This window comes from Nerophis lumbriciformis, linkage group LG09, assembly GCF_033978685.3.
Source record: "Nerophis lumbriciformis linkage group LG09, RoL_Nlum_v2.1, whole genome shotgun sequence".
Classification (NCBI taxonomy): domain Eukaryota; kingdom Metazoa; phylum Chordata; class Actinopteri; order Syngnathiformes; family Syngnathidae; genus Nerophis; species Nerophis lumbriciformis.
The window spans coordinates 32,456,923-32,484,720 of NC_084556.2; the positions used below are offsets into that span (position 1 = coordinate 32,456,923).

Genomic DNA, 27,798 nt, shown 5'->3' on the forward strand with positions numbered 1-27,798 from the left:
TTTGGAAAAAACCTAAGTAACAGTTGTAGTGATTGTATGGATCTTGTTTAATGTTTTTTTTTTTTACAGAATGCATCTGAGATAGGCTGCAGCACCTCTCTCGACCCCGTAAGGCGCAAGCGGTAGAAAATGGATGGATGGGTATAAAAATACCTTTGTAAGGCTAACATTTTCTTTTATATGAGTAACAGAAACTGAAATCCTGTCTATTTGGAGGACAATTAAAACAAAACATTTCAAACTTTAATTCCTGTTGAATTGATTAAATAATTCATTCCGAATACAAATGATGTAGTAAATGTTCTATAAAAGACTGAAGAAATGTGTAGGACTGATCACAGGTGACATGATTCTACCTGGACTATAGTGTCTTTAAGAACATTCTCTTTCCTCTCAAACATCTTTAATTTGAAGCTGTCAAGAAGAAATCTAACCATTTTTTTATGGTTTAGTGCCTCAAATCACAGATTGAGGATTTCTAAATTTAGTTTTAACCAAGCATTCATTCCAGTTCATCAAGCTCATCAAAGCAGCAAGGATTGATAAGGCATTACTGATACGGTAGAGAAACATTCAATGTAGTCTAAGTGTTGTAATACTCCAAAAAGGAAGAACTGTATTGTTACCGGTGAGTTGTGGACTGAGACTCAAGTCTCAGAGCACACAGGGATATTTAGTCCAAGGAGGAATCTTCATGGTTTCATTTGCTAGCCTCCAGTATCGGTCCTTCAGGATGAACGCTGCTGCTTTGGGTTGCCTCTGCCTGCTGAAAATACCCTTCTTGTTCCCCACCACACGAGTGATCCCTGCAGGCACAGACAGAGCTTGACATTAAAAAATCCGTCACTTGCCTATCATAATCAGTGTTACCACCGTTACTTGAAAAGGTAATCTGATTACTCCTTTAAAAATGTACGTTACTTCATTAATTATTTTACAAGTAACTTAGATTACAAGTTATCAAAGTAGTTACTTGTTGTTTCCAGCACAGAGTATACAATTAATCTTCCTAGTGTTATTTTCAGTTGACAAAATGCCACTTTTTAGGTTTGTGTTGCTTACTGCTTAGTATTTATTCATCAGGGGCGCGAATGGGATTTTTGAAGTCGGAGGACGAAAAGGTCAGCAAATGATTCCAACTCACTGAGTTATTTTTCCATTCCATGCCTACATTAAAATGTTTTGTTTAAACATTTTCACAATAACTACTGTGAACTACATACTGTATGTACGGTACATACATTTAAAAAGTGTTTATACTATATACTGTATTGTAGCAGAATAAATAGTAATATTAATACAGACTAGGTAGGGGTGTCCAGATCCAATATTGATATTGGATATCAGTCCGATGTCAGCGAAAAAACAAGTGTCGAATAATATCGGCTTGCATTTAAAATCTCCAAAACAAGCAGTCCAGCAATGTGTTTAATGAGCAAAGTTGGACAGCCAATTAGCATTTAAGGGCCTGATTTAGTAAGATATAAACACCATGCTTAGGCAGTGTGTGCTAAAAATAGAATAGCGTGTACTATTAGTGGGTGTGTTGCGTGTGATCTACTAAGACTGTGTGCAATTGAAAAGTGGTGCAGACCGCCTTATTTGAATGAGGATTTTGCGTGCATACGGGGCTTTTAAATTTGATAATTTTTAAAATATGTATGCAATATGTGGACCCAGCAGCACACATTCATAATCTGTAACACCTTTTCTGGATCGCAATCTAGACAACAGAAACATATGCACACTGACATTTAGTTCTGAGCCTGAGACGGTGGATTGCATCACCAGCGCATTCGTGCGTCTGGAATGACTCGAATGCAAGGAAAAAGGCTCAATAAGAGACGTCTTTTCATGTAGGATGTATATTATAGTAATAGACATGCACCTGGGGATAGGTTGATTGGCAACACTAAATTGGCCCTAGTGTGTGAATGTGAGTGTGAATGTTGTCTGTCTGTGTTGGCCCTGCGATGAGGTGGCGACTTGTCCAGGGTGTACCCTGCCTTCTGCTCGAATGCAGCTGGGATAAGCTCCAGCACCCCCTGCGACCGCGAGAGGGACAAGCTGTAGACAAATGGATGAATGGAACATTTAAAAAAAAAAAAAAAAAAAAAAACGCAATTAGACACCAAAACGCATCAATTGAATTAGTTTTTATCGGCCTCAAACAATAAAATTAGAGCTGCAGCTATCGAATATTTTAGTAATCGAGTATTCTATCAAATATCCCAAACGATTAATCGAGTAATCCAATAAATCATATTTTTGCTTTAAAAAATAAATAAAAATAATAATACATATTATTTTTTGACCTGTCCAGCTTCTCAGGCAAATCATATTGTTGATGTAGATGTCCATATCGGCTGTACAAATTAACTTTACAAAAGAGAAGTGTGAGATACCTCTCTTTGTATAAAGACGTTATTAAATTGATTTATATTATTATTTGGTGCAGCCTAAGGCCATGTCCACACGAACACGGAGCGTTTCAAAAACACATATTTGGGGTTAAAACAATGTCCATCCACACAAGTGTAGTTTCAAAAGTGTCTATGTCTACACACAAACACATACTCCTGTTGTCATGCACATTTTGTCCAATCAGAAGCCTGAAAAAAAAAGCAGAAATATCTGACTAGGTGGCATTACACTTCCTATTATGTTTATTTTGGTTGACTTTAGATGTACAATGACATGTACATTATCTTTAAAACCTGCCTGCACGTACACAGAATCCTGGGAACATCATTAAAGAGTGCATGCACACCTGTGCTGCTGAAACCCAACACTTATAGAATTATTACATGTTCAGCAACATGGTGATGTATTACATGTGCAGTGAACTGTACATTATTTATAAAATCAGCGCACACTAACGAAACCCTTTAGCATGTTTAAATGCCTATATAAATCAAGTGCACGGACGTGCGTGTACCGCTGCAAAACTCTCGTGAAATTATAAAGCATTTAATCATGGATATAGTGATACGGTACATGTGTAATGAAGTGTATGTTGTTTTTTACATCAGTACACACTACAAGGAGGACAATGTTTTTTTTTTTAGTTGCTTGGTCGCTTTTAACGCGTGAGCACGGTGGAGCCCGGCTCCATCTACAAAAATGGAAGCAAGACACATAAGTTAACTTCATGATTTGTCGTTAAACAAGGACTAAAAACATGAGATAATGTTGCACCTTTCTTATGACACACAGCAAAAAGTCTTGCTTGTCAAAATTGTTCCATCAGGTGGAGGTTCCACAGTGATCGTATCCAAAAGAGCTGACTGTCATTAGCGCCGGCGGGAGTGTCGCAAAGCCCATTTTGATGTGTCTTTTTTATAAATGTTGAGTGAAAAGAGCAGCATGTTTACATTCAAACATACATTTAGTACGTGGCGAAGTTGATAGAGTGGCCGTGCCAGCAATCGGAGTGTTGCTGGTTACTGGGGTTCAATCCCCACCTTCTACCATCCTAGTCACATCCGTTGTGTCCTTGGGCAAGATACTTCACCCCTTGCTCCTGATGGCTGCTGGTTAGCGCCTTGCATGGCAGCTCCCGCCATCAGTGTGTGAATGTGTGTGTGAATGGGTGAATGTGGTAATACTGTCAAAGCGCTTTGAGTACCTTGAAGGTAGAAAAGCGCTATACAAGTATAACCCATTTATCATTTATTTATTTATAATGTGTTTAAAGGCAGCCAAGCAGTGTTGTTGAGCTTGGAAATGACAGCGTACAACCGTGACGTCATCACAAGTCTCGGCTGAGTGGAAAGGTTTTGATCTTTACACATTGGCCAGCTTTTTAAAAGTCTGCGTTTTTAAGGACACAGGTATGCGTCTGCGTTTGGACAAGAGGCCTAAACACAGATAAGTATGTGTTGATTAAGTATCTGTGTTCGTGTGGACATGGCGTTAACGAGGCAAAATGCTGTAAAAAAACAACAACTTAACGACGCAGCGAAAATTCCTTGAATATATTTTGTAAACAAATTACTCACGTTAATCGAGTAATCGTTTCAGCTCTAAATAAAATGATATAATATGTTGCTAAATAGACGATATAATTAATATTTTTTAATTCTGTCCGTCCAAAATGTTGACACGGAGCGTTCTTGTCTGTTCATCGCCTGTCTGTGCAGCGCAAGCACTTCTTTTCCTACAGCCGTGTGCGCCTGTGTCAATTTGCACATCCTTCTGACACATGCTGAAGAAAACACGAAATAGAGCTCATAAAATGGTGACAAGTGTTAATAACATTGCGCGTGCTGTTCAATATATTTGAATCTCAGTATCGTGCCCGTTTTGATGATCAGCATATATTTTGCATATCAATGAAGACAGAGACGCAAAATGGATTGCACGCCTTATTTTGCTCACTTAATAGACGCAATCCACTTTGCAAACGTTTAGTAGATCAGCTTTGCGTGTGCTATCAGGTTTGCACATGTTTTAGTACAGGCAAATATTTAGTAAATCAGGCTCTAAATGTCCTCCAATATGCACAAGGTTGGTATTTTCTTGTATTTTAGACAAGTCATTTACAAAATGTAAACATGGTAGGCTATAGGCTATTAGGAGCTAGCAGCTACACAACAGCTAAGCACACAATAGCACACAAGCTGGACATACGTAATAAGTGTCCTTCATTGAACAACTTTGCAGTCTAAAACACACATTTGTCAAAATAAACAAATATAAAATAATCATAACTGTATATTACTTACAGATATAAACTCTCCAAGGCAGAAGCGTATTAGAAAGTATCCAGTAACAAACGTGTCCGCATCATTCAACTTCCTGCGTCATGCCCACAATTTAATGAATTATTGTGACCACTAGGTGTCCCCAAAACACAATGTCACTCCAGTTCAAAAGCATACATCTGTCACGAGGTTAGTCTTTTTCATACCTACCATTGTTCTGCGAGTAATTTCCTTCAGCAAGCCTTTTCTAACATTCCACGCTATAAAATCAAAAAACAATGCACTTATATGCCATAAGGTTAGGGTTTTTCATACTTAGTATTGTTCTCTGACACATTTCACTTGGTCAAACCTTTTCTAACATTACACACTTCAAAATAAAATTACAGTATGTACGGTAATATGATTTTCTAGTGATATAGGTAACTTCCTGTTTGCCTAATGCTAAGTTTGTCCCTGAGTCTGATCACTGCTTCACACGCGAATTGTCCCTGGCTGAAAATATGATTTGTGGCATAAGTGCCAACACTCCCCGAGATGCAAGAAGAAACAATTATATGCTTTTGCAACAGAAAATGACTAAAATAGTAACAGTGAATTTTGTTGGATTACTGCTTTGGAAATAGTACCACGTTAGATCACTCATTACTGAAAAACGTGGTCTTATTACACTAAATTGTTACCGGCAGCACGGATAATAAAGTATTGTCTTTTTTTTTTTTTTTTTAAACTACATGCTTGGGATTCAAACTCCTAATTGGAGCAGGTGTGTCATAATCTGCAGAAGCAGTACCTTGTACAGTCATGAAGTCGGCAAAGTTCCAGATGAGTTCCCCGATGAGATACTTCTTCCTTTTCTGGTCAAACACGTCATGGTAGCTCTGCAAGACTATCTTCTGGTACTCCTCGGTAAACATCACGGGCGGGTCCTGGTATGGGAAAAAGGAAACAAACTAGGGCGTTAACATGCTTTTGTTAAATTCCCTGCCTATTGCAGCTAGGGAGTGGATTTGGAATTCAAACGTGGATCATTTCACGCTGCATGGAAATGCATCCTCACACTATGAAGACCGGGCACCGCGTCTGCTCCATATTCACTCTGGATAATGGGCTTCTGGTACTCTCCGTACCAGTTCTCGAACTGAGTGTTGAGTTGGAAGGGGATGACTTCGACATAGCCGGGATCATGGTACCAGGAGAAGTAACTGTTGACACAGATTACGTCCACGTAGCGTGCCTTGACACACAGAAGAAAAGCAGATGTCAGCTATCTTGAGTCACCTTTTAAAAAAAAAAAATTATATTTAAGCTGCACTCCCAGTAAAGTCTGACTATGACAGAAAATATGAAACTTCCTAAGTCAAGGACTGTCTATCAGACATACTTTTAAAAAGACAGGCTGTTACTCAAAGTTGAATGAAATAAAAAAAAAAAAGGTTAAGTCCAAGTATTTGAACAAATAACCTTGTATGATTTTGCCGTGATAGATGGATTTGAAATAAAACATTCCAGTGTCGACTTTCAGATTGAATTTAAATAGATTTATAGAAATCTATCTTTAAAAATACAAATACGCGTTGTTTGTCATTCTTGAAAAATATAACAAGACTCAGCTGTGAATGCTTTTAGATGGTAGAAGGGCAGCAGCAACACCCGCTGAGCAATATCTGCTTTCATGCCGGAGTCTCCAAAAGTCATCTCACTGGGTTCTATACTTAACATAGCACCGAAACTGCCCTCCTTCAGGTCACAAACAACCTCCTCTCTTCAGACTCTGGCCAATGAATAATTCCACCTTCCTTTCCGACCTAAAATCTGTTCTCTACATCACGGATGACACCCTCACCTGGCTGACATCTTGTCTCGCAGACCACAAACAGGTCACCTTCCCAAGGCGTCTCGCATTGATTTAATCTTGATTATTTCAACTATATTCCCCAAAAATAGGCACTGCGGCTATAAAGTGTGTTTTATCCGATTACGTGATTAATAAAACAAACTAAGCAGTATGTTAATCGATTACTATAATAATCGCCTTAGCGATATACTGTATTGCTAGATCCTACATAGTTCAATGATAAATTTAAAATGCAGTTTGAAATACAAGTTGTATATATGTACACCACGGGTAGGGAACCTAGAGCCAGATGTGGCTCTTTTGATGACTGCATCTGGCTCTCAGATAAATCTTAGCTGACATTGCTTAACACGAGGAGTAATGAATAATTCCGCTGGTAATCACGATGTTAAAAATAACGTTCAAAATATAAAACATTCTCATGCATTTTAATCCATCCGTCCGTTTTCTACCGCACCTGTTCAAGAAGTCGCATTAATGGTAAGAAGTATTTTATTTATTATTGGTTAGCTTCAGAATAACAATGTTATTAAAAAGAGTAAGGGACTTATTGTACTCTAAAAATGTTGGTCTTACTTAAAAATGCACGCATTTAGTTGTATTCAGTGTTAAAAAATATGATATGGCTCTCATGGAAATACATTTTAAAATATTTGGCTTTCATGGCTCTCAGCCAAAAAGGTTAACGACCCCTGATGTACACTAAACTTGGTGTCTTCAACCTTGTCCAGGCTAAGGACCCCCAAAATTATGGAATGATATATTTGGGGCTCCTTACTTGTACATCTTGTAAAATATTGTGTTATATAATTAAACTACCTTGTTATTGTGCAATACTAAGATATTCAAATAATAGCAGTAGTGTCACTTACAGTATAACTGGCTGCCTAATAGGGGTGTGGGAAAAAATCTATTCGAATTCAAATCGCGATTCTCACGTTGTGCGATTCAGTATCGATTCTCATTTTTCAAAAATCTATTTTTATTTTTTATTTTTTTAATTAATCAATCCAACAAAACAATACACAGCAATACGATAACAATGCAATCCAATTCCAAAACCAAACCCGACCCAGCAACACTCAGAACTGCAATAAACAGAGCAATTGAGAGGAGACAAACACGACACAGAACAAACCAAAAGTAGTGAAAAAAAATGAATATTATCAACAACAGTATCAATATTAGTTACAATTTCAACATAGCAGTTGGACTGTTTTTGTATGTGTGCACACACTCCCTCGTGTACGTGTTGACGAGCTCGGGTGAGTGACCGCCGTAAACACCAATCATTTTATTCGGGCCAGTAAAAAAGTTTTATTACATAAACTTTGTAATTGTGAAAAATATAGACAATTGTTAAACAAATGTGTTCTGTTAAACTACTAATGGTAACATAAGCTAGCTGGTGGTGTTCTTGTTATATTTTTTTGCTTTGAAAAATAATACTGTGAGGAAGTTGCAAACCGCACCTTTAAGTGAACCATTTCCATTTTTTTGCAATTGTACAGAAAGTGGATCACGTTTGTAACCCTGCACAGTGAGGTAGCAGTTAAGCTACACCTTGCAGGTACGGAAGTCATCCTTGTATTACTATTGGCCCCAAAACATGATACAAATGTTTAAAAATAAAAACTAACGTATTTGAAAAAAAAATCAATTAATATGAAGACGATCGATATTATATTGTTTTAAAAAGTAGCAAAACATATTTCCATATCGATATTTTCCCCCCACTCTTCGTCTGTTTACTCACTAAATATTGGAAGACCTAGCAAGAGGGATTAGTGTTTCCAACTTAGTGCTATGTCAATGAATTGGTCCATTGTATGCTAGCATTAAGCTAGCAGCAACAGAGCCAACCTTCATCCTGTATTGCTTTTTTCAGTTTATAACAATCTATATTGTTGATTTAACATGATTCTACAGGTTTGTGTGCTTCATATGTATATTTATGTACAGTGAAACCTTAATTTACGAACCCCTCTGTTTGCGAACTTTTCGATTGAGGCAATTATGCCTCTGTGTGCGGACCATGTCTCGGTGTACGAACGCTGCATTCATTCATTTATTTTGTGTTTGCTCGTATTGAAGATATTGACGAAGCAGGCTTCATACCACGGCAAATGTTTAACTGTGATGAGAACAAACTTTTCTGGAAAAAGATGCTGAAACATGCTGATGTCACAGCGGAGGAGAGGACTACCTCTTGTTCAGTGGTGCCTCTGAACTTTCCTTTGCGTGCTTAGTTTTACAGTAACTTCATTGTGGAGATTTATTAATAAAAAACCTCATGTAGTATTTTTTAATTTATAATTTAAAAGACTGCTTACATTGTTGGCAAACTAAATTCCAACATTCAGGGAAGGCAGAATAATATGTATCAATAAACCAGGGGTGTACAAAGTGCAGTATGTGTTACGCTGTAGTAAAAAAATAAACAGCAACAATTGGAAAAATAGACAAAAATAATACAGGAAAAAAAATACTTGTTAACAATAATTACCGATAACACTGATGTATTATTAAATCTATGTATACATTTTTTTCAGAAAATTTATATGCATCATCGCAAATTATATGATGATGTCAAAATGATATCGCCCCTGCCACGCCTCCACCACCACAAATATATAATTGGAAAATATTGGCAATCTGCTGGAAGCACTGGTCAGTGTGCCATAAAGTGTCACCAAGGCGGAGTCATCCTGCAAATATTCTGCTAGTTTCAGTATTGCTTTATTTTAGAGATTTGTTTAAAGCCGCTACTGATAACTTATCTATAATGTATTTTTTAAATTTAGATTAACCTGTAGTTTGTGCACATCTTTCTTTGGGGCAGCTGCTTTAGGTGTCTGCTTAAGTCTCTGTAGGCTCTCAAAACAATGTCGTAGCGATACTAGCGTTTCATGTGGCAGATAAAGTTGGATGTGTTGAAGCATGATGTTTTTTTCCCTCCTTGTGGAGTTTTTTACAGAATATTTAGTGCAAAATGCTTCCTCTGAAACAATGAGAAGTACCCCACTATCGACGCCATGTATGTTCACAGTGAGCTCAGGGGAAGTACACTACCACAACTGGTTAAAGAACAGTACAGGTAGGTGAAAATGAGTGCTTGATTTGCTCAACCTAACCCACCGACAGCACAGCAAGAACAATTCACATCCAAGGACAATTTAGAGGCTCCAATTAACAGGTCTGTCTTTGCAGTGTGCAATGAGGAAACATGAGAGAAACCCCATTTTACCCCAACTTTAGTATTACATGTTTGTTACTGTAGTTCAAACTCACTAAATGTGTGCCTCGACGACCAATACAATAAATAATACAGTATATTGACTCCATGAACACAAAATATCTCACCCCTCTGTCTCTGGCAAAGTTACTGTCTGTGATATAAGTCACCGGTCGGGTGGGATCCAAAGTTTTTGTATGTGTAATCACACTCCTGAGGGACAGACAAAATGCATGTTTGAGTGTGTAAAAAAAGATTACAATGACAGGAACAATTGGCAGTTAAAATTATGCAATTCAGAGGAAATGCATTGGCAACAATGTCAGTGTTATAACGGATACTAGTGAACAATTTCGAACTGTAAAACACAACTTTCTGACAGTGTCACTTAAATTATGGGATTGGGTGGTTTGATATAATTCTTGTTGTTGTATAATATTTCTATAATTGTATAATTAATCATTGTGAAGGCGTATCTAATGAAGCGTCAAAAACATATTAAGTTAACTCATGATAATAATACAGTCTCACACGAAGTGATGACACAGTCCACAACATCAACGCAGACCTGTCACACAAACACACACTTTATTTGTTCCCCAGAGGCATTGCACTCATTTCCAGCTGTTTTAAAAGACATATAAAACAAATACATCTAACAATCTGACCAACAAGTGAGACCGGTGCTGTTTTTAACTGGTTACGCTGTTATCTCACATACCAATGTTTTTATGTATGGATACATGAAATGAGATGTGGAGTTCTGCAAGGGTCGTATTCTTTTTAATCTTGGGGCGGCATAGCTCGGTTGGTAGAGCGGCCGTGCCAGCAATTTGAAGGTTCCAGGTTCCATCTGAGTCACTGCCGTTGTGTCCTTGGGCAAGACATTTTACCCACCTGCTCCCAGTGCCACCCACACTGGTTTAAATGTAACTTAGATATTACATAGTTTCACTATGTAAAGTGCTTTGAGTCACTAGAGAAAAGTGCTATATAAATATATTTCACTTCATCTTTACATGTTGCCTATTGGGGAAGTCATCAACACATCACTGCATTTTGGATGGCAGCGAGTTTTCAACAGCTCAACAAGGCCAAAACAGAGGTACCACATTTTGTTATTGTCAGTTGTGGTGCGTGTTTTCCTTTTAAATAGGTGGAAAGCTCTTGGTATTGTAACTTGCGTGTACATGAAAAGTACTACATAAAGTTGATATTATAGTTCAATTGATTGATTAAACAAAAATGTTTTCAATAAGTACTTCTTGCAAGGCATGAGTACAACATACTCACATACTACATACAGTGTGTCAGGGCTGTACAATACGAGCATTTTAGTCACCTTTGCGACTAAAAATAGGTCATGCAAGTACTGAAAAAAAAGTAGCACACGTGCGAATACAGATTTTAAGGGGGAATTGCACTTTTTTTTTTTTTATGTTGCCTATCGTTCACAATCATTATTAGAGACATGACGGCGAATGAGTTTTTAAAATGCATTCTAAATTATTAAATACATTCGATCAAAAGTCCGCTTACAATGGAGCCTAGGGGAGCCGTTCAGGTCTGCCTATAGAGCCCCTAAAAAAACATCCAAACGCCTCCATTAAGGTTTGTTACACATGATGTAAGTATATATAGAATGTAGTAATGGACACATTTATAATAACATTTAATATTTACGTATTTTGATCATTTTAAGCATATGCAGCGCATTAATTTAAAAAACGCATCACAACGTTTGCTTTTTATTCCTTCATAGCTGATTTCTGCAAACTGTATGAGAGTAACAAACATAATAAAACATCACTTACTGTACAAAGTCTGTTGTCATAAAGATGCCGACTCCTAGGACGTTCATATATTCCCATTTAGATGAAAAAATGTCTCAAAATCCTCACGAAGAAAATGGGGGATGTGGGGCAAGCGCTTTTCGTGTCGTTCTCGCCAGTTTCAGCGAATGGCTGTCTAATTGTCCCAACTCAGCCATTTACTTTTTGATTTACAAAAAACTTACAGGGAGCAGAGAAGCAAGGAAACAGCAGACCACTCGATGGTATTAACATAGGCACAAACGAAAGTGATCACGTTGTTGCTATAGTTAGTCTGCGTAAGTGCTTATGATAACAATATCACTAATACTTGGTTAATATTCATGTCATTACCATGAATGGATTAACGTGGACCCCGACTTAAACAAGTTGAAAAACTTATTCGGGTGTTACCATTTAGTGGTCAATTGTACGGAATATGTACTGTACTGCGCAATCTACTAATAAAAGTTTCAATCAATCAATCAAAGTCACGAAAGGTAAATAGAGTATTGTTGGCACTTTTTGAATGGCTATTAATCAGATCTTGTGGGCGGAATAGTGGAGCTCCCATTGGCTGCGCTGTAAGCGGACTTTTATTTACGTTTATTTAATATTTAGGATGCATTAAAAAGAAATCCATCCCTCGTCATGTCTTTCATAATGATTTTGAGCGATAGGCAGAATTTTAAAATAGTGCAGTTCCCCTTTAATTACAATTTTGCTCCTAAAATAAATCCATCTAAACTGTATAGCATGTTTGAAATAAACATAAACCATAACCAAACGGACAAGTGATTGACACGGAAGTGCCACTGATCACTCTCTGCGCGCTGAAACAAACTGTGTGTGTCCCAGCTTCCTGCGCCATGCACAGAGGAGAGCGAGGCTAGAACCTCTAATTCATACATTTAGTTTTCCAACACGGAAGAAACAAGATCTTAGTTGAAGGAACTGGTCAGTAAAAGAACATTTTTTTCACCACCTTAAAACTTTACATTAACTGCACTGCGCGCTATTAACTACAGAGGGAATATTGAACAACAAATTAATGAAGTCACAGACTTGCCATTCAAACAATACTCTGTTGACAAAAACATACAGTCATGGAAGCATAATCAATCTATTCATCAAGCAAAGATAACACAAACCAGTGAACGATTCAAAGGAGCTGCCGTCAGAGCCGACAGACTGCCGCTGCGAGCTTGCTAAGCTAACAAAAACAGCTCAAACCAAAATGCCTGAGACTCAGACTGAGCGTGGACTCGCTGATGTCACACGGCAACAGGCACCGTTTTTTAAAGGAACAGACACAAACTGCTCTCATATATATATATACTTTATATGAAACGTATCTCAACTGCATTATGCCAGACATTTGAATTTTTTTTAAAGTAATGCATTAATTACTTTCCCTAGTAATTAATTACATGTATTAAAGAGAAATTATGTTAGTAATTAAATTACATGTTTGATAAAGTAACGAGTAACTATAATTAATGACTTAAAAAAAATCATTTTCAGAACACAGCCTGTATCATACAGCATCATGAAGCACTTGGCAGGTTGGTGTTCCTGGCTAACATCTTTGTGTGTATATCTTCTAATAATGTTCACCTATAAAAAGACCATTGTTAAAGGTCAATTATTTTCATGCTGCTGCTGACATTTAAACATGTCCTCTTAAACCAGGGCACTTTTTCCCCATTTTGCTCTTTTGTGTTTTTGTTAGCTGAAGATTTGAGCATAGCTAAATGTTTTTTTTTAAAGTAGATTGGAGATTACATGTGACTTTTCTTATATTATTTTCAAGGCTTTTTCTTATCTCAAAACACCTTTTTAATTGGGATCCTAATATGGAACTTTTCTTAATTGTTGGTACCTGTTTGAGTATTTAGGATCCTAATCAGTCCTGAAATTTTTAAATCAAGGCATGGTGGAGATATTTAGTTACCCCAACGGATATTTCAATTTATGGGTTAGTTTATAGGCCAAACTGTATCAGGATAAGTTTTGAACCATATCACCCAGTTCTACACTCGACAGTGCTAGCAAAGTTTAGGGATGTTCTCTGTGTTTAATTGAGCGTTACAGTAGGCCTTATGATGGCAATGTGTTTATTTGTATGAGTGCACATGTGTACCTTGTTTGAGTGTTAATAATGAAATTGTGATATTTAAGAAATGTTATATTGCTCCTAAATTATTCCATTATATATATATATATATATATATATATATATATATATATATATATTGTGAGTGGATTAACATATGTGCCCAAAAGTAACGACATCTGGTTTTGGATCTCCATTGGGACATCTCTGTCTGGAGTTTCCCTGTTATGTGTGCCTGTGCGGGTTTTCTTCCTTCCACATACATTTTATACTAAGTGGTGGCTTCATTGTCAGTAGGCGTGAATGTGAATGGTTGTTTGTCTATAAGTGTCGTGTGAGTGACTGGTGACCAGTCCTCTCGCCCGAAGTCAGCTGGAATAGGCTCCAGCGCTGGCTCTAATAAGAACATGTACTGTATGTATGGCTGCATGTACCGGTATGTATTAGTTATGACATGTTGGAGGGTTTGGAAAGTGAGCAAAATAATGAATACAGGGTCACACAGTAATACATTGTCTAAACTCACTTGAAGTAAAAATCAGCAGGGGGCATCTCTGACGCTGGCTCATTGGCCACTGACCACATGACCACAGAAGGATGGTTCTTGTCCCGACGCACAAGCTCATCCATGACAAACAGATGATGGGCCAGAGAGGCGTTGCCGAAACTACGACTGCATCAAAGACAGATGTACACTCATTAAAAAAACATGAATTAGTTTTCCTGTTTTTTGTATCAAAAAGCAGGCATTTTAATGTCACGCTTTCCGGAAAAAGCATACATGTAAAATCTCTCATCCCACTGCCTTCATCACATAACAAAAAGGAAATTTAAAATACCCTTGTTTTTAGGAACATTGCTTCATATTTTACATTATCTTTTATATCTATCATCATTTTGGGTCAATGTTTTCATCAATCAATAATGATGTCACTGACAATTTGCACCTACATGTCTTTGATGCCCACTCCTGGGCATTCATCTATGACCACAATGCCATGACGGTCACACATCTGGAGAATCTCCTCTGCGTAAGGGTAGTGGCTGGTGCGAAACGAGTTGGCTCCCAACCACTTCATTAAGTTGAAGTCCTTAACAATCAGGGGCCAGTCGAAGCCTTTACCGCGAATCTACCACAAAGGGCAAACAGAAAATTATATTACATCATATTAGAGGCACATATTTGAATACATTGTGAAACAATTTCCTACACAAATACCAAACAAAACCCTTTTAAGTTGTCATTCGCAATGTAATCCTTCAAGTAGAGGTACTTTATTGATCCTTTGCAGGACATTTTTTTGCAACAGCACAAATAATAAAACACATTTTCAAGTAAAAAAACAAAAGAACAAATTAAAAATGACAAAACTTACATTATGTATTATCAAAAATGACTGTGCAATCAGAGCAATAACCTAAATGCGTAGGGTTAAAACATGCAATTATTAAGAGATGCATTATACCGGTTGTAAATAAGTATACAAATAAACATACATACTACACAAACATACAAGACTCACTTTTATAAACATAAGTATACAACAGTATAGAGAGTTTGTATATAAATATATTGGTAAACATCTAAATATGGCCTAAAATGTTGCAATGAACAATATTTGGCTTGTGATTCCAATACTTTGACAATTCATTATAGAACTGAACATGTTTTATAGCAAGTAACTAAAGTAAACACAACGACACATTTTTATAAAGCTCATCTTTTTAAATTTAGAATTTGCTAGTATTGTTGTAAATAAGATGTATTACATTTGTGGTACTGAATTCTACATATAATTTCTTTAACAAAATAAAGTGGATAGTGCTCAATAAACAGGAGCGAAAACTACTATTGTCTCCTATTTACATTATTTAGATTTTGCCCTTTAAGTTTTCCTGTATCCAGAGATTGTAAGAATATGAACAAGGAAAAAATATATATCAATCCAGTCATTTAAGTATGGTGTATATACTGATAGTATACCACTATGTATCAAGTGTCATTCAATCAAATGTTGTTAATAATCATATGTAAACAAATGCAGATATTTTTCTTATGCCTTCTGTTTTCTCTCTCTCTCTCTGTCCACTACTTGCTGTACATATCCTACCAAGTCAGACCTACACTGTTTCAATATCCATTTCTCTGTTCTCAATTGTTGATGACTGATGATAACAACCAAACCTAACCCCCCCCCCCCTCCCCACACCCCGAATTGTAAATAATGTAAATAATTCTATGTATACACCCTGATGATTATCTTGTGTGATGACTGTATTATGATGATAATATATATATGATAGTATATGTCTGTATCATGAATCAATTTAAGTGGACCCCGACTTAAACAAGTTGAAAAAATGTATTCGGGTGTTACCATTTAGTGGTCAATTGTACGGAATATGTACTTCACTGTGCAACCTACTAATAAAAGTCTCAATCAATCAATCAAAATCCTTTTATTCTAGTCCTACAGTGATAATGTAATTGGCATAAACTTTATTTACTTTATTTTCCACCATGGTGGTAAAGATTGGTATCTTAGAAGCAGCTTCGCACTATGGATGGACGACATGTTCGTTGCAGCTTGCTCACAAAATTGACCCGGTGTTCTGGCAAGACACGCACCCTCCTAGAATGCACACAACTAAAAAAATATAGAAATGTAATTGTTTCTCCCTGAGTGTGCATCCAATTTAAATAAATATTTTACATGAGGAAAATATTTAACCATGTGAACACTGGACACAGCTGTGGTAAAGATCCGATGGAATTGGCAGCTCATTATCAGCCGATCGTTGGACAGTTAAAAAAGGCAAATTTCGGCCCCCCATCCCATGATCAGGATTGGGACATCTCTAATACACATTTTTAAATGCATACCCCTCAGGACTGGAGAATAATGCACCCTGAAATGTGCAGTTTATTTCAGAGAACCCGCTTTAAAAAGGCTGTTGCAGGTTAGACATAAGTCCTCTGCTTCCCTCTAGTGGTACTCACATCAGCATCCTCATGCTTGTTGACACCATGGAAATAGAAGGGCTTGCTGTTGATTAGGAACTGGGTGCTGGTTACATTGACAGTACGGATGCCAACTGGTAAACTATACACATCCTCATATGTTGATCTTCCATCCGCTGCCATCAAGTGAACCTTCAAGTGAAGTGATAAAAACATGTACAAGGACTACTGTAAAAGGAAATAGACGTTTTCTTTCTAAAGTATTGTTTCTTGACAGATAGACACTATTGTAAAAATGGTTAGGTGTACTGCACTTTCAGTATTACAGTGACTTAAAACGGGCTCACCTCCAAAGAGTAAAGATAAGCCGGATTCTCGTGCATCAAGTACGGCCACCAGAGTTTGACGTCAGTGAATATGAGCACTCCAAATGGCTCGCTAGAGGAGGCCACTGTGTGGGCGTCCTTATCTATCAAAGTGACCTTCAGGATGGTTTCAGCAGCATTTTGGACTGCTACTTTGTATTTGACGAAACCTGAAACACAAACAATTCGTCATTGACCTCAGTATCACATGTACAATCTAGTAGGGGAATCAATACAAGAACTGCAGCTAAAGTTATGTCTTTACAGAGGAATTGTATCACATTACTATAATAAGTACAGGTGTGACGAGATTGATATTTAAAAATAACAATATTTCTTGTTTAAAAGGGAACTGCCTGTTTTTTGATAATCCACAATCCTTATGAGACAAACATGTGTTTCCATTTTCTGTTTATTATAAATGGTAAAAAAAAAACTGCCAGTAAGAGGCAACAATGCAGGTAATGGGGATTCGAGCTATTCACTTATTGCTTGGATTTCAATGACGTCACATTCTGCTCATTGAATATGTGTGGTGGTCAAGCAGTGCCTGTTTTCAATGGCTGCTAGCCCGCATAGCCTTTCTCGAAGAAAAATGCCTCTGTGCTTCCGGTTTTTCGGCTGTACGAACCGTTCAAATTGCTAAAAGGATTAACGTTTCTTCAGAGTTCCTCGAGAGGTAATCAAGAACGATGGAAGAGTGCAAAAGACAACGACAAAAGTGGCACGCACGCCAGTACAAGGGCGCAAAGTCAAGGCACGGGTTTGCAGTGACCACTTCGATAAAGGTTTGTTAGAATTCTTTTAAAATATACCTGTTTAGTATTTCCCATTGAAGTACTATCTTGATATTGTTTGTATTTTATTTTTTAACTAAGAAAAATCAAAGTCAGAATCTATACTTTCTCAGGAACGGTACTTCTACGTCTCCCTTCTTGTTTATTTTGTACACAAATGTGTCAGAGTACAGAGTATAAAAATCAAATATGGTGATGATTCAGTAATTGTTCTTTAAATGGATATGCAGTCACAGGTGTCAGCTGTCGGGTGCTAGTTTGTTTACATGGACTCATCCTTGCAAGACACAAAGTTGAATCATGAAATGCAACCTTACGATGCATATTTATCCGGGAGAGTCTTGATGCCAATTTCCTTGACTCAGACACACACAAAAAAGTTGTAGGCCTTCTATGCTTTTCCAAGTTTTCGTCTGTTTTGTCCTGTAGAATGTCATCGGAGCACAAGATAGTTCAATATGTCTGGGAACTCCACCAACGGATAATCCTTGATATAACTCGACAAATCTTTTTTTGATAAAGCATAGGGATATATTCCATTACACAGTCAGACTATTTCCTCATATCTGCTTGTTTAGGCCCCTTGCGTACTCAGATAGTTTGTGCAATGCTTGCAGCACAACAGCCATCTTGGCTTGGTTGACCACTGCTTTTTTCACTTCCGGGACGAAGTCACATGTCGGGAAAAAAGCAATTACCGTATTTTTCGGACTATAAGTCGCAGTTTTTTTCATTGTTTGGCCGGGGGTGCGACTTATACTCAGGAGCGACTTATGTGTGAAATTATTAACACATTACCGTAAAATATCAAATAATATTGTTTAGCTCATTCACGTAAGAGACTAGACGTATAAGATTTCATCGGATTTAGCGATTAGGAGTGACAGATTGTTTGGTAAACGTATAGAATGTTCCATATGTTATAGTTATTTGAATGACTCTTACCATTATATGTTACGTTAACATACCAGGCACGTTCTCAGTTGGTTATTTATGCCTCATATAACGTACACTTATTCAGCCTGTTCTTCACTATTCTTTATTTATTTTAAATTGCCTTTCAAATGTCTATACTTGGTGTTGGGTTTTATCAAATACATTTCCCCAAAAAATGCGACTTATACTCCAGTGCGACTTATATGTTTTTTTCCTTCTTTATTATGCATTATCGGCCGGTGCGACTTATACTCCGGAGCGACTTATACTCCTAAAAATACGGTAGGAACTCCAAAACCTTTCATTTTATATATATGCTGTAATTATATAGTAATGGCTCATTCATGATAACATGTAATATTTACAGTATTTTGGTCATTTTAAGCATTACCGTAATTTCTTTCCTAGGGCGTATTGATTTCAATCAATCAAATACACGCCAACAACAACAGCATAGAGAGCACTTTCTTTCTTCGTTAACACTAATGTCAGACATCACTAACGCCTTGGAGAATTATCATGCAGTACTGTTACTAAATGCTTCAAATAAGAACATCAAACAGTGACCTACATTGTCCACTCTCACTTGGGTGCAGACTGGTGGGATGTTCTTTCAGCACAAGACTTATGCTCTCCTTGAGCTGCTGAATTCAGAATAATTCTCATTCCTCAGATAAATATTATATTGCGATACTGCAATATTGCGAAGGTCTTGTGTTGCATTTCATTTGTTGACAGCCATGTACAGTAGTATCAAGTTGGTAGCATGTGGATTGGGTAACACGAAATTCTACTATATTTACATTTCCTGCATGATTTACAGTATAAATACAGCAGCAGTAGAAGCAGCACAAGCTCCTTTATTTCATCGGGGCACAACCAACGTAATTAGCAGCTCAAGCTAGCTTGTAGCTAATACCATGCTACTTGCTAGTGGTCGGAGAAGCAGTGTGAACAAGGCGATGTGTCACGACACCAGAAAAGTACCTATATGTTAGCTCCTACAATAACAATGTTGCTCTACGTTGGTTAATATGCAGGCCACGGCATGTAAATAGAGCGTGGTTGGCAGTTTTTGGATGTTTTTTACAGCTTTTAAAGGCGGAGTAGATAAATCCTATTACCTGCATTGTCTCACATAGGGATTGTGGATGATGGGCAAAATTCCCCCCCAAAAAGTGTAGCTTTCCTTTAAGAATAAAGCTGTCTGAAGGGTACAGGGGAGAAGCCTCACAAGGAGCAGCCACCAACTGGGAGACCAAACCACGGGAACACTGTTGTGACAGATACTGTAGACCTTTTTTTTACCAATTATCTGCAAATTTACAAGAACGTGAATGCTTAATTGTGAGTATGCGCGGATCCAATGACTCTCAAGTCAGTGGAATTTTAAACATTCAAAAATGTACCTGTGCTATCCACGAAGTCTGTCACCACTGTGATGTCGTCCACATAAGCCTTGGGAGTAGTGTACAGTAATACAGGACGGTGAATCCCAGCATAGTTGAAGAAATCAAAGTTGATGTTTTGCACAAAAAAACCATCAGGATACCTGTTGAGAAGTAAAAAAAAAAGTTTTGTTTTTTTAAAGTCCTACTGAAATCCTGAATGTTGTTTTTGAAGTGAGTAGGCAAAGTGACCAAGGTTACTTGGTGGGGTCGGTTAGGTGCTGAATGGTTCCAGGAGGAAGAGTTTCCAGAGTGAGAGTGTTGTTGACTGCAATAGTGATCCTGCAGGGTCTCGTCGTGTCATCTCGGAGAACGCCGCTTATCTCAGCTTCAAAGGGAAGATGGCCACCTTCATGCTCGGTCACTTTCACCCCATTCACCCACTGCAAATTATAACAGACACTGTGTGGGTACATCTTAAAACATACACAATTATTTTATTGGGTCCATAATGCTTACCACAACAGAATAATAGTGTGCACTTCCCACTCGGAGAACAACTCTTGTTCCTTCATCTGTGAGCCAGCGGGCAGGCACCACCACCTCTTTCTCATACCACGCCCAGCCAATAAAGTCTCTCAGTTTGGGATCCTGGGTAATGTCGTTGAAGCTGGAAGGAACGGGCATGTCCAACACAGGGCCAGTCTACCACATCAGATATAAAAGTGATACTTTTAATCAGGACTGTAAAAAATCAAAAAGGTAACTCATGCGATTCATCGCAAAATATTGTCACATTAATCATGTACAGTATGTACGCAGATTAGTCAGGCAATTTATTTTGTGCGTACATGCTCCTTTTTTGTTATATGGTCAATGATCACGTCAGTGCATACACCAGTGCAAAGATGAGTGAGAAGACTGGTGTACTCACCGGAAAACTCACTTCAAAATGAATCCCGACACAACTTTTTATAAAACTGTTATCATGTTTTGAGCATATAAATGACGTGCATTTAAGTAAAACATGTTCCTGTATGACATTTTTACTATAAAATTGTATCAAATTAGGCTCCTTTTTTAAAATGATTTAAGTTATGCAATCGAGTAATAATTTGATTAATCTACCGTAAATTCAAAACTAGTATTAATCAGATTTTAAAAATTACCATTTAACAGCACTTTAATATTTTGACAAGTTAATTTTAGTGTGTGCAATTTGCAAAATACATACTGTACACTAAGGGACTCCAAACTCAAAGAGTCAAAGCATAAGGGGCCACCCATTTTCTACCGCTTGTCCCTTTTGGGGTCGCGGGGGGTGCTGGAGCCTATCTCAGCTGCATTCGGGCGGAAGGCAAGGCACACTCTGGACAAGTCGCCACCTCATCGCAGGGCCAACACAGATAGACAGACAACATTCACACTCACATTCACACACTAGGGCCAATTTAGTGTTGCCAATCAACCTATCCCCAGGTGCATGTTTTTGGAGGTGGGAGGAAGCCGGAGTACCTGGAGGGAACCCACGCAGTCACGGGGAGAACATGCAAACTCCACACAGAAAGATCCCAAGCCCGGGATTGAACTCAGGACTACTCAGGACCTTCGTATTGTGAGGCACATGCACTAACCCCTGTACCGCCGTGCTGCCTCATAAGGGGCCAATTTGATATATTTTTTTAATGGAAATTATTTGTTTCTAAAAACACATACATAGCCAAAAGTCAAAGACAACTTTCTGTCAGATTTGTGTTACAGGTGACAAAGAGTATTATTTGTAGTATCAAAAATAGCTGTTTTTAAATTACATTGTCTTTTTATATTAATTTTACATTGTTACTGTTGTTTTTTGGCAAATGGGCCACACTTTGGACACGTCTGCTGTACACACATCATACTGGGGAGTTAATGTAATATTTCTTCTCAACTAAATTTAACCATTTAGAAAACTACATGTTAAAGTAGTTTGTTGTATACTTGTAACAATTTTAATTAGTCGGCAAAATTTGCAGTAGCCTAGTATAGAACTACATTATGTAGTGCAGTAAAACTACAATATTTTATCTCTTGTGTAAACTGAATTGGAAACCATATTGGAAACATTGAGCTGAAATATTGATTATAATTCAATAGTATGTTTTGCAATGTTAAGCAGACTGAAACTTGACCAAACGTGCGAACGTAAGTGACATTTAGCAAAATTGACTTAACAGTGTAAAAATAAGCTAAAACACCCACACTATGAAGTCGACATTGCTGCTTACCTCAGCAAGGCGACTTTTGTACCAAGACTTCTCGAAGCCTTGATTCCTGCTCGGGGACGTGTCGGCCCTGAAGCGCCACAGTCCGCTCAGCTCCTTCACCTCCCTGGAGGCAGACTCTCGAGGAAATAACATTCCTGTGTTTACAGTGCACAAAACTTCTCGCAAACCCAAACAAACCCATATTAACCTAAAGGCGGTGAGTCGTCCCTGTGTCAACATATTCAAACACTTCCATCTACAAACCGGATGTGACGTACTTCTTTAAACAGACAGGACGTAGACCCGGAAGTGTCTCTAGCTGACACTTCCATACTTACCACTGAAACATTTTGATCTCAATTTTCACAATTTTATACTTATTACTGTAGCATTTTCAGTACGTAAGTGCGTTCATACACATTTATATATGCGTTATCGCTTCACACAAATACGACAAAATGCAGTGCCGTCCGTACCTGGAAGTTGCACTTGACACTAGACTAGGGGTAGGCGGATCCATCGGTACTATCGATATCAAGGGTAGTATCTTTGTCTGATCGATACTTGCGTGGTGTGGTCAATAATTTTCCATCCTCTATATTTGTTTTCGTAAATGTTTTTGTTGTGTTGTTCATGTTGTTGATATTGCAGACAGTGTCGTATTGATACATTCTTTAGACACTTGAGGGAAAAAGTCAGTAAGTCCTTGAGGTTTGGATACAGGAAGGAATTGGGAGGAAAAAGACAAAGGATTGGATTTAGAGCAAATTTGCTCTCGTTTAACAGCTTTATTTTTGCTCAAACAAGCATGTTTATGCAATAAAGGATACTACGGGAATACTTGTATTATTTTGCCATGATACTTTTATAATTTTCCTGTGCTTGGTATTTCCATTTCAGTGCTCGTTTTCACTTCCTGTGCGCTTCCATTTCCTGCCACTTCCTCTCCTGTGCATTGTCGCCCTCACCTGTACCTGATTGGCGTACTTCTAATGCCTGCCGTTTCTCAGGACAGGTGTTGATCTTTGTGTGCAAATTATCATTGTGCCTGCATGCCGTCTGTCTCTGTGTAACAGATAGAAAAAGGAAACAGCATTTTTTGGTATTTTGTTATTTTATATTATTGTTATTAATTTCACCAAAATCCATCACATGATGTGTTTCAGTTTCTTTTTACTTTAAAAATGGATTACCAGTAATATAATTCAAGGTTTTGTGGATTTATTTATGTATTTCTTTTATATTTACAAATCTGAGCTTTTATTTTGAAAGTTTAAGGATATGACGGTGCGTAGCTTCCTGTCCCTCAAGTCTGCGCTGTCCCTCGCTGGGAGAGGAGTTATGTGGAGAGGAGATGACCATTGCACTCACTTTGTGTTTCATGTCACCGTCATGCAGGAATAAAAGTGAATGTGAGAAGTTGAACCAGCCCCGTGTCCCATGTCATTGAATGAACGCAGAGTACTACACACACAACAGCGTAGTCGGGACCCTGCAGACCCGTCCCGGCTACATTGGTGCCGTGACCCGGATATCTTCTCCACGGATCATCGCCAGAGTGATCACCGGTGGTTGTTGTAACAAGTAAAGGGACATTCCAGGGGTTTTGACACTTAAAAAAAATAGAAAGAAAAAAGTGGGGAATTTTTTCTCTCTTCTTTTGAGATACTGAGGGTTAATGATATTTTCATCTCCATAACTTGACTTTGTGATTTTTTTTTGTTTGTGTACATGCTAAGTGTTACTTACCTGTTTTTGATATCAGTGAATGAGTGAATGAAAGTTTAATATATTTGGCTAATATGACTGACGGTGGGAATATACAGAAGGTACTTAGCTTTGATGAGGGTGCTGTTGCAATGAGTTTTGGGAGGGGCGTGTTTCTGGGAAATTCAACTCCAGCTAAGGCTACAGTAGGTCACCCAGCTTTATCTTCCACTCAGGTGTATCACGATAGCATTACTCCAAAACATGTGCTCAACCCAGCCACTAGTTCTTCACGCATAGGGAGAGGGGCTAGTGCAGTACGCCCCCGTACATCATCCTCCACTTATATGCATACTAGTACATTTCCCCCCATGCAACACAGGTCTGATGAAGGCATTAGTTCTCCAGACATCGGAAACCTCATAACTCAGTTAGCTCACGAAATTGGTGAGAGCATTGCAAACCAGATACGAAAGACTACAGACAGTCACAATGACAAAAGTATTCCCACACTTAGTGCAAACAGAGAGGGTCGTTCTGACTTAAATATGACAGGGGTGAAGTTTGTGATGCAGGCAGATGTTAAAGAGCCTCAACACTTCAGAGGTGATGGAACTGACAAACACACAGTACATGAATGGGAAGAAGTAATGGATGTCTACCTGAAGAAGAGGGGTATTCCGCCCCAGTAACATTCCCAGGAAATAATGTCAAGACTGATGGGAAAAGCTAGGGATATTGTCAAGGTCACTCTGCGCAGCATCCCATCCTTAAAGCCTGCTGAGGACCCCAAGCTTGTTTTTGACATTCTCAAACAACATTTCAGTGAGGTAACATATTCTTCAATGCCCTTAGCAGATTTCTACAACACCTTACCTCTTGCTGGAGAGAATCCAATGGACTATTGGATCCGCCTGAATAAAGCAGTGGATGTGGCTGATGAGTGTTTAAAGAGGCAAGGGAAGTGCATAGAGACCCCTGCTCATGAAGTTACAATGATGTTTGTGAAACATTGTCCTGACCCTGCACTCTCCAGTGTCCTGAAATGTAGAACAGCAGAGAAGTGGACATCGCATGAGGTACAGGAGCATCTCATCGAACATCAGAGAGAGGCCAAGACAAAAAATCAAGGTAAAACATGCCGGCTGCCACAACACCGGCAGGTTGGTGCCCATGTTCAGATTTCAACGCTGGAAGATGTAGCTACTGACAATGTGAGGGAGCTTACCTGTGAACAGAACATGACAGGGCCATCATCCACTCCCCCGGTTGAGAACGCTTGCATCCACTCACTCATCAGCCTGCTAGATCGTGTTTTGGAGCAGAAAGCTCAGGCAGTAGTAGCTGCAGCACCAAATAGAGAGCAAGCAAACGTTTTCCAAAGAAGTAAATGTAAAGTCTGCCAGGCCACAGACCACTCCACCACGATGCACTGCAGGCAGGAGAACCTGTGCATGAGTTGTTTCCGACCAGGTCACGCCCCATCCCATCCAGTCTCAGTCTAGAGAAGAACAAGGTGCAGCACCTTTTAAACTAAATGGCTCACATTTTGAGAGGGGGCGTGTGAGCGTTAAAGAGACAACCCTCAAAGTTGGAGAAGATTTAAAAGAGGTGTATGCTAATGTGTGCAAAGCAATGCCAGAAGATTGCACAGTAGTTATCCAAAACATCCATAGCGTTGAACCATTTGGTGAATTATTTCACGCTCCAGTGATTGTCAACAGTTCTGCTCAGCTGCAAGGATTACTCGACTCTGGGTCCATGGCATGCACAATAAATGAGACAGCAGAACAGAGACTTTTATCAGAGAAAATTCTGACACAACAAAAAGAACAGACGCAGCGCATTATCCTGGTCGGCTGTGGAGGAGTACAGGTGAGCCCCAAGTGCATGTATGAGATGGAGCTGGGACTGTATGGTGTAAAGTGCACGGTTCCAGTCCTGGTGGTTGCTGGTCAGAAAGATGAGATCATCATAGGCACCAATATGTTGAAGTATGTTGTCCAGCAGTTGAAGAACGATGATAATTACTGGAAACGTATCTCATGCAGTGCACAGGAGTCTCAGGAGTGTGAGCAGTTTCTGGAGATGATGGCCAGCCTCATGAGATGGAGGGGGTAGATGTACCAGACAAGGTGGGCACAGTTAAGCTGACTCAGGCGGTGACACTACAACCCAAGCGGGAGTACTTATTATGGGGCAGGTTACCCAGTAATGTCCCGATGTCACCTGGAAGCACTGTGGTGGTGGAGCCCACTTCGTCCAGGTGTCCCCCCCGAGGTATCATGGTTGGCAGGGTGGTCACACCTTTGTGGGGAGATGGCTGGACTCCGATGAGAGTGACAAATGTGACTGAAAAGCCTCTCACCCTAAAAAGAAACTGCAAGATAGCAGATGTCTCTCCCTGCATCGCCACCGAAGACTTCACACTGCTGCAGGGCTCCTGTCAGCAAGAGAATGACACAGACAAGAAAACACAGGACCAACAAAACACTGTTCATAACCCTGACCTGAAACAGAGACTGAAAGACCTTGGCTTGGGAGACGTCGACATTGATGGTTGTCAGGTGAGCCCCGCTACCAAGAGTCAGCTGGTGGTGATGCTTGAAAAATATCAAGATGTGTTTTCAAAACACCATCTTGACTGTGGAGAAGCCAAAGGCTTTGTGCATAGGATACGACTCACAGACGACCGCCCCTTCCGCCTCCCATATCGCAGAGTCCCTCCAGCTCACTATCAAAAACTGCGCCAGGTCCTCACTGAAATGGAGGAGCAGGGAATCATCCGAAAGTCAGTAAGTGAATTTGCTTCCCCCCTCGTGATGGTTTGGAAAAAGAATGGTGACCTCAGGATATGCACAGACTTCCGATGGCTGAATGCGAGGACCATTAAAGACGCTCACCCTCTGCCTCATCAGGCGGACTGTTTGGCTGCCCTCGGTGGGAACTCTGTTTTTAGTACCATGGATTTAACATCAGGGTTTTATAACCTGCCCATGTATGAAGAAGACAAAAAATATACTGCCTTCACAACACCACTGGGCTTACATGAATATAACCGAATGCCACAGGGCCTTTGTAATAGTCCCGCATCTTTTATGAGAATGATGCTTCGCATCTTTGGTGACCTTAACTTTAGCAGCCTGTTATGCTATTTAGATGACCTCCTGGTCTTTGCCCCATCAGAACAGGAAGCCCTCAATAGGCTAGAGGTTGTTTTTCAGAGGCTAAGAGAACATAATCTGAAGTTAAGCCCAAAAAAGTGCCACCTGTTGCGACAGTCTGTGAAGTTCCTCGGTCATATTATCGATGGTGATGGGGTTGCTGTTGACCCAGGAAAAGTGGAAGTGATTGTCAAAATGACAAAGAAAGACTTAATGGAAGATGATGGCTGCACGCCTTCAGTTCGGAGAATAAAGTCATTCCTTGGTATGATATTTTACTATCAACACTTTACACCGAACTGTTCCTCAATCGCAAAACCTTTGTTTGCCCTCACAGCAGGTCAAAAGCGGAGAGGGAGGGTTGGAAAATCCAATCAGAAGCCAGGGGTTTTCAGAAAACTCAAACCTACAGACTGGACAGCTGACTGTGATTCTTCCTTCCTCAGCCTCAAGGAGAAGCTTTTGAACTGCGCGGTCCTCGCTCACCCGGACTTCTCCAAACCACTG

At 39.0% G+C, this 27,798-nt stretch overlaps 1 protein-coding gene across 1 annotated transcript; it reads right to left on the reverse strand.

Moving 5' to 3' along the window:
• Positions 1-221: 221 nt before the first annotated feature.
• gusb (glucuronidase, beta) lies at positions 222-22,709 on the reverse strand. The gene is made up of 12 exons (XM_061963296.2): positions 22,442-22,709; positions 20,694-20,879; positions 20,436-20,617; positions 20,196-20,338; positions 17,036-17,223; positions 16,728-16,880; positions 14,678-14,856; positions 14,253-14,399; positions 9,928-10,012; positions 5,767-5,943; positions 5,500-5,635; positions 222-806 (listed from the first exon to the last, which is right to left on the reverse strand). Exons 1-12 carry the CDS (start codon positions 22,658-22,660, stop codon positions 655-657), a joined length of 1,947 nt encoding a protein of 648 aa, XP_061819280.1. The 5' UTR covers positions 22,661-22,709; the 3' UTR covers positions 222-654.
• Positions 22,710-27,798: the final 5,089 nt, after the last annotated feature.

Excerpts from the sequence above, each read along its gene's own strand:
- gusb (XM_061963296.2), bottom strand. The coding sequence starts at position 22,660 with ATGTTGACACAGGGACGACTCACCGCCTTTAGGTTAATATGGGTTTGT. Across the intron at positions 16,881-17,035 it reads CTTATCTTTACTCTTTGGAG|GTTCACTTGATGGCAGCGGA; the intron begins GTGAGCCCGTTT and ends CTTCACTTGAAG. Across the intron at positions 5,944-9,927 it reads ACTTTGCCAGAGACAGAGGG|GCACGCTACGTGGACGTAAT; the intron begins GTGAGATATTTT and ends CTGTGTGTCAAG.